Here is an 8,698-nt window from a genome sequence, read left to right as displayed (position 1 = left end):
AACAATAAACTAATTTGCTTTAATGAGGATAACAACTTATTAGGTTGATAAGTAATACTTGGTTTCTAGTTCTGATATTTTGGGTAGCATAAAATATATTAAAATAAATGCTTAAAATATGCTATCTTTTATTAAAGTTTATATTTCAATTATATATGGTTTAGTAAGTCAAATCATGTGACAAAACAAACCTTAACATTCTCAAATGTTAATACATCTAATGTAATTATAGTACCATATGGCAATAAAACATTTTCATTTTACATGCTAGACATTGTAGTTTATGTTTCCAAGCACTCACTCCCAATTCAGAATATGAGAGAGAGGCCCAACCTACACCGCCCTCCAGGCTCTCCCCTCAATAAACCATTAGAGTTCTGGAAAATCTTGGTTGAAATCTTACTTGGGCCACCCATGAATTTTGTATATAAAAACGTAATTCTTTTTATAAAGAGAACGTTTATGATACTTTCTCCTATACTATGCATGGAGTGGAAAGAATCAAGAATATTTTTATTGTCGTCCCACATTACAATGTATTGACAAAGTCGTTAGTGTCTAGTGCATCTTATGATGAAAAGTACATGTCATTCATCTAATATAAAATTGGAAGACAACATTTCTTCAAATGAATAAAATGCCTTTTCTTTTAGCCAATGTAACATAACATTTCTAAAGTTTTTCAGAGTAGTATTTCTAACACTTAAATGTAGCCTATTGAAAAGTTTTACACTAATATACAGGTACGTGTGCCGAGTTTTAGTTAGTCTAACATTTTTTAGATCGGTTTGGTTACAGTATCTAGTTCTGTGATCATGAGCAATGCATCTTACACTGAATGAATCTAGGTTTTCTATAATATAAAATAAGCATTGCAATATAAAATACAAGTAGAGTAATATACCGCATTCAACAAAAAACAGCACCTGACATTAATACTAACGATAGTGTGTATTTTTTTTACTTATGAAAACTTCTTTTGAATTATCATGATATTATAGATAATATTATCTATAATATCATAAAATATCACCACTAGAATTGCCCGATCAAAGAGTACCATGTAGTAGGTGCGAGTGAAAAAGAGCAAAATATACCCCTTCACAGCTAAACTAGTGCTAGTACAAGATTTAAGTTCGTTTAACAGAAACATAACACTATTTTATTTACAAAGATCATCAGTATGGCTTCACCAGGTGAGTTAGAGTCCAGATAGATTCCAAGCAACTTGACCGACTTGAGTACAGAGTTGGTATGTAGGCCAAAAACAATTAGTTCAGTTTTATCTTCATTAACAGGTAAGTGTTAGCAGAGAACCAGAGGTCAGATCTTTCCTTCATATAGCTTGTCATGACAGTATTAGTTTCAGGGGATCTACAAGAACACATTAATGTGTTGTCATCTGCATACAAAACACACTTGTTTGGCACAAAATTTGGAAGGTCATTGATAAAAACTGTGAACTAGGGGTTCAATTCTCAAGTGCCCAGGTCTCAAACTATAATTCATAATTTACAATGTGGGTACAGTTTACTTATTTCTATGTATTACGATATCTTGGTTAAATTTGTTTTTTATTAGAATTTGTGAAGAAGAAAGATCATCTTCCATATTGTGTGATGATTTTCAATCTGCTTGCAAAATCACACAATTGTTACCTGGTTTCAAAATTTTTACAGCCACCTAAATTCCTGTTATCCCATTTAAAAACATTTTAGGATTACATTCACTAATATGACTGTTGTTGATTGTTATGGTTTATTTGGAAGTCTAGGAATAAAATTATGAATTATAACCTAAATCTCTTTGTCTCGTAATTTTGGGACACTCCTAAACAAAAATGTTCACAAGTAGTAAATAAATTTGGAATGCCAAGGACGGGGAACATGTGAACACAGCGAATTGAGATTAACCTGCCAAGTGTGGTCTTCCCTTCTTCTTCTCTTCTAAGGGGCAGCCAAATGCCATGCACTGAAAACTCGAGGGCTTTTCATTTATCTCAGAAGTGTACTGTGAAGCCCACCAGTTTACATACAACTTATCAGGCCCTCCTTGGGAAATGTGTTTTCTCTAGTTTTGCTTAAATGAAAATTACTTATTTTAAACACTATTAATCTTTTAATTAACTATTATTGCAAAACTAGTACAATGCTATGGAGACTTTTAAAATTAAAAGAAGTGAATGTGAAAAAATAATCCATGTATGAAATTGAGGTTGTAATTTATATTTAATAAATAAATAATAATAAAGACAATTGAGTATGGATCCCTAAACTGAAATTCCAGACAGTAAACATAAATAATTATTTATTTCATTGATACTTGTATTATGAGCATTCACAAAATATAGTTTAAGGAAGCAAGTAAAAATGTTTTAAAGGTAGTTTTGAATGAATACTAACTCTAAATAAAAATATAGCTTTTGCTTAAAATTGCTAGTAAAGAAACAAACAGTTTGTAAACTCGTACAGAATATTTGGAGTATATATTGAAAATTTTAGAAATGAAAAAAAAATATATATATATATATATATATTAACAACTGAATCATATATATTTCAGCTCTTAAAACCAAAAAAGAACAAAAAAACACACACATATATCTTTTAACTGGATTAAAATATTTATTACATTTCCAAAAAGGAGCAGGAGAAAATTGTAATATAAAATAATAGAATACAAAGAGAAAAAGAATCTAGCTTTATTGAATATGGAAACAGTACAGAGTTTCTGTTGTTAGTATAAAGAGATGCGAGTTGGTAGCACAGGCTCCAAGTATAGAGGAAGAAGACTCCAAGTTGATGAGCTGTTGTTTGGCAACAGTGGGGATCTTAGTAGATGTCTTGCGGTTCCGCAGCTCTCCCTCTACAGTACTGGATTTTCTGTAGACAAACACGTGGCTGGTGGCCTCACAGATCACAGTGTAGGACAGGTCTGTCAACATAAAAGGGTCAAGTGTTAAATTAGGTTCATATGAAATATCCTTGCTCCATGGAGGAATGGTTGTACAGCGCTTAACGCTATCCCTCTTCATGGTGTCTTATAACATAAAATCTTGGTACGAAGCTTCCACAATCCTCAATACCTATTGATTTTAGAATATCCTGTTATTCAAGAAGCTGTGTATAAGACCTTAAAGAATTCTTTGTGGTGGAGATGTCCTCAGTTTCTTGTGCAAGTTGTTTCGATGCAGTACCAGCCTGGAGGTGCAGACCTGTACATGCTTACTGAGTGCCGGGAGGATCATAGCCTCCCAATATTTGGCAGAGAGAGGCTATGTCACAAATTTGCACCTGAAGAAATAAAACCTGACTGTAAGACAATCTTATAAATGTTTTTTCTTAGCAGACGTACTGGAAAGGACATTGATAAATATTTATTATTAAAGTTGTTCAAATACTATATGATGCATTTTTTTTTTTTGCTAAACTCAATCCATTACTTGGAGAGTTACTTCGAATCTACATGATGATGAATTAATATTTAACATGCTGAAGTTATTTGTATTGCACTAGATGTAAGTTTCTATGTACGAGGGGTATTAGAAAAATAAGGTTCCCATGATTTTTTAAAATAGACAGCTCTATATTTCTACTTAGTGTTATACATCAATTTAAAACTTAACAGTTAAGCTATTTTTTCAAATAATCACCGTTTCTGTCCAAACATTTTGTAGATGATGCGCCAACTTTTCTATCCCCATGTTGTAGAATTCTGCCGCCAATCTTTTGAGGAATCGAGTAACCTCTTCCTTGACTTCATCATTGGTACTGAAGCGTTGGCCACCCAAGTGTTCCTTTAATTTTGGGAATAAGTGATAATCACTTGGGGCTAGGTCTGGGCTGTAGGGGGGATGGGGCACAATAGTCCAGGAAAAATGTGTCAGCAGTTCTTGAGTTTGACGTGAGACATGAGGTCGAGCGTTTTCATGGAGAAGCCTCACACCACTGGACAATCATCCTCCCTGGCGGTTCTGGATCGCGCGTCTCAGTTTTCTTAATGTGTCGGAATATCTGTCAGAGTTTACTGTTGTTGTTCCATGAGGCAAAAATTCGATCAAAAGCATGCCCTTACTGTCCCAAAAGACGGTTGTCATGACAGGCCGTCCACTTCGGTTTTCATCATGAATTTCCATGCGGCCTTCACTAAATTCTCTACACCTTTTCCGAACGTGTTAAACAGATTATGAAGTTTTCCCCATAAACTTCGAATAACTGACGATGAATTTCAATAGGTGAAATCTGTTTTGCAATTAAAAAAACGTATCACAGCACGAATTTCGAATCTGGCGGTAACAACGATAGGGAGCTCCATCTTCGAATGTAACTAGGGCGGCACTGTTGGACATAGCGAGGCGTGAGTGGTATGGATAGAGAGAGGGACAGCTGATGGGTAAGACAGTGTTGCCTGATTTCTCCCAACATATCGCATTCTGTCTTGGCGGCATAGGGAACCTTATTTTTCTAATACCCCTCGTATAAAGAAAAAAAATTCACTTCTTATAAACAGTTTAATTTATGATTGTAGGCCCTTCGTGTTTCAAACCTATTTAAATTGAGTAATAAAAACATACAGTGTAGCTTGTAGAAAGGTTTTGCATTTATTATTACATCTAGAGTGTTTGCTAAGACAGACCTGGAGCAGCCAGCATGAATTTCTTCTGCTGTTTAGAGGCTGCAACATAGCCGAGAGCGTAGAATGTGCCGACATGATGACACGGCCAGTCTTCAGTGGTAGGTGGCTCTAAACGCCAAACACACCCATCCACGTCATGTCTCACGCACATGCTCGGGACCCTGTCAGGACCCTCACTCACTGCCATTAACCACTGGTGTCCAGCCAGAGATATCTGTAACCATATTATCACAATCATATTTAATTGTATTTCCAAGAAGTTGAGAGTTATGAAGACTACCAGTATCACCAAGATAAAAATATTTGTTTTTAATGCTCAATCTGAAATCACTGATTTATGAAATGATAACTTAAAATTTAAACGTTAGCAAAAACAGAAGAGATAATAAGGAGAAACATGGTGAGAAATGATAAAATAAGAGCTTATTTGAAAAATGAGCCACTAAAACACAAGGTAAAAAGGTATTGCAGGAAATGATTTGAACATATAAAAAGGATGGAGATTTTGATGCTGACAAGAATACTAACATTTCAAGGAGTGGAGAATTAGGGCAAAAGAACAAGGCATAGATGGGTGTAGAAATGCATTGTGTAGAGAGATACGAGTAAAGTGCTACATGGAAGAAGGGAAATGAATGATACTTGAGTATTGGGGAGTTGAGACAGGAATGTGATGGTTGGGAGGGGGAGGGTCCAGGACCAAAACATAAGGCCTTCCTATTCTCTTTGTTTAAGATGACGTGTTGTGATACCACAGGAAATGACTACATTGATTTTCATGTTTGTGTTCCACCTTCACTGGTATATGTGCATAGGCACGTGTACAGGACTTCAGTAGTGGTGGTGGAATTCAGATTAATTGAGTCTTTTATTAAGTGATACATTTAGTCTATGTTGTATACATTTACATTTTCTATGCTTTGATAAAGATTTACTCAAATTGTTCTTCACTATTTCTCACTTCTACTAAAGCAAGATCTAGGCTTTTAACATTTTAACATCATAAACTGCTTGGCTAAGGTCTATTTTATGGCTTTGCAGAGCTTTACTCACTTACAGAACAAGCTAAAGTACGGGATCATAATTTGCAAAGATTAAATTAAATTAAAAGACCTCTTCACTTGAAGCAAAATATATATACCGGTAGCCCTAGCCTATTTTGAACAGGTACTAGGATCCGTACGCTGTTCAATGGTTTTTACAGTTTCATAATAATTATTTAATTACGTTATGCTATTGTTATTTTCTGTCTGTAATGAATACTATTTATAATCCATAATCTTTACTAAAATGAGAATATTCGTTCTACAATCTTAAAGTTTCAACATTAGGTAAGAATGTTAACACAACATTTATTATTTTTCATAGTATTTTAAAACTGTTTTAAAAATATTTAGGAGTTTCCCTTCAAAGTTATTTTGTTGAAGGAGTGGACCCAGTAACAACCAATAACAAATGAGGTAAAGAGATTAATAATTAACATGAAACAGAATTGTGTTATATCCTAACTTACATGTTTCTAGCCTATTTAATGCAAGTAAATAAGTGAGAGTTCACAACTAAACACAAACTATTCACCTGGTGGGTTATGGAATGTGACTCAGCTTCCAGCCTGAGCAGACTCCAGCTGTCTTCTGGAGCCGTGTCACAATCCTCCAGCTGATCCAGATTAAAGGTTGGTGCAAAACCCTCTCCTGCCTCCTGTACCTAATACATAGTGACAATATAATATCTGTCAGATTACATGTTTGAATTGCCTATATCTATCAAAAGCATTTTGTGTGATAAAAGATTATCTCTCAAGAATAATTTCTGGCAAGACTTCACATTAACTCTTTGCTCGACATTCAATCATAGTGAAATTCGACGCAGGAACTTTTAATAAGTTACAAAACTGGATGCTGTGACTCACCGACTCACTCGCCGAAGCACAGTAAATCTCTGACAGCGGTCTCAGAAGGAAACCCCCTTAATTGATCTGAGATGGTCAGTTGTGTAAAAATTGGCCAGGAAAGGGAGATTGGATCTTTCCAAACAAACCTCTCATATGCTTGCCTATTTAATGCAGCTTAATATGGTAAGCTATATAATTATTTAAATTATCTTTACAATCAGAATTATCACAGGCACCTTGTATGACATATAGTGACAACTTTCATCAGTATTTTCACTCATTCATAACTTTGTATTGTTTTACTGTGCTGTTTGTTAAAACTATTTTGCTATCAAACACTACTTCATATGAAAATATCGATTTAAAGATGGTCATTACATGAAGATACTCATTGATTTTTAATTCAATTACATAAATCACTAGTGAAATGAAATTTATTGTTTATAGCTACGAAAATATCGACAAAATTAATTATGAAGAATATGTAGAGAATTTTTTCATGAATTGAATAGGGCATTTGACTGTGTGAGTAAATAAATTGATGGAAATGGTTCTCAAAACATTGCAAAAAGTCACATGTATTAATTAATCTAGTAATATTATAATAATATACTGAGTTGTCAATTACAAATTAAGTGCAGCAGAGACAGTTACAAATACAGCAATAATAATAGAAACATTAAAGCTAGTGCATAATTGAGGAATCTCTTGTTGAGTTCTGGGAATAAAACTTTACAATTTAATCCACTTATGAACAAGGGAGGAGTACGTGAGAACACAGGTAGTGTAACAGGATTTGCTAAGTTTGCATGTAAAATTTCAAGCTGAATCGAGATATTACATTGAATTAAAGGCTTTGCTAATACTCAGCCAGATCTCATGTAGGGACATGGGCCATAATCAAACTTTAGCTTATCTATATACAAATAGAAAAAAAAGAAATGAAATGAAAAATGCCTTTATTATACAGGCGGAGTTAGGGCTATCAAACCCGATCTACCACTCAACCTCATTGTAGTAAATTTACAATAGTTTGATACAATTGCAGTAAATTATTAACTTATGTTTTAAGTAGAAAAAAACAAAACTTCTTAACCTACCTATGAATTTTTAACCTGGAGAGAGTGACCATGGCAATTGGCAAGCAAATAGACTCTTTTCTATATATAATGTAGCCTACATGACGCCTGTTTCTATCTTGATGATAGCAAATAAAGATTTCTGTTTCTGTTTCTGTTTACACACAATTAAATGAACTAAACAAACTAATAAAATGGAGTATCAAAGGACCCAACAGAATGAAAGGAGTCTTATGAACTAATCCAACAAAATATCCTCATTACAGGTGTAACTATGTCACATGTTAAAAATTTCATATGTATTATTCAGTTTGATTACAAAACTGTTTAATTCAGCGATTTTCTTAATGCCATCATACAAGATCGTGGGTAATGTAAATATGTTCCTTAACATTGAGCCAAATGACCTCTGGTGTAACTGCTACTAGCTCAGGCCACATCATACCAGAGTCTTGCTTTGTTAGAGTCACCTCCAGTGTGTGAAGATAATGTAATATTTACCTCAGCAGCATCATACTAGAGTCTTAACTTTGTTTGAGTCTCCTCCAGTGTGTGAATGTAATGTTAGCATGCATGTTAGACGGAGGCATGTGAAAGGATACATAGAAAAAGCCCTAATAAATATATAAAGCCGCCTGGGATATATCATCAAGCAAGAAAGTAATTCCAGTACACAACACCACCACACAGACTACCAGTACACTTGAACCAAACAGAATTGAACAACTTTTTCCTAAAATCTGGTCTCTTGAAATTTCAAACAGCATCCCATCCACTAAGGTTTTATTCTCTGTCCTTCTAAGAATAATCCAGGTCCCTCCTAACACTTTTTATTGGCAAAAACCGTTACTGCGGTCCAGGGAGTAAATGTTGTATCAAAATTTCTACCAACTCCATAGAGTACGCGATTTATATTGGATTTAAACTTGTTTAAGTGAAAGGAAACTATTCCTATTTATTCAACGAACCATTAGCATTTATTCTTAGCAAATGTTTCGAGTTTGGTTACCTTTCCAACTGAGTTGACTTAAAACCCTCCAAAATTGTTCCAGTATATAAAGAAGGGCGATAGGCTATTGCCTCAAAAATT

General features: G+C 34.3%; 1 protein-coding gene across 2 annotated transcripts in view; it reads right to left on the bottom strand.

Moving 5' to 3' along the window:
* Positions 1 to 2,677: 2,677 nt before the first annotated feature.
* Positions 2,678 to 8,698, bottom strand: part of LOC124362977 (nudC domain-containing protein 1) — a 30,872-nt gene continuing 24,851 nt past the window's right edge. For both annotated transcript variants that reach the window (XM_046817902.1, XM_046817901.1), the window contains exons 9-11: positions 6,214 to 6,342; positions 4,636 to 4,849; positions 2,678 to 2,934 (exon numbers count right to left, since the gene is read on the bottom strand). In XM_046817902.1, the coding sequence (XP_046673858.1) occupies positions 2,702 to 2,934; positions 4,636 to 4,849; positions 6,214 to 6,342 (576 nt within the window). In that variant the 3' untranslated portion in view covers positions 2,678 to 2,701. The remainder of the gene's footprint in view (positions 2,935 to 4,635; positions 4,850 to 6,213; positions 6,343 to 8,698) is intronic.

Source organism: Homalodisca vitripennis, chromosome 5 (genome assembly GCF_021130785.1).
Source record: "Homalodisca vitripennis isolate AUS2020 chromosome 5, UT_GWSS_2.1, whole genome shotgun sequence".
NCBI lineage: Eukaryota > Metazoa > Arthropoda > Insecta > Hemiptera > Cicadellidae > Homalodisca > Homalodisca vitripennis.
This window is presented reverse-complemented; position numbering and strand designations above follow the sequence as displayed.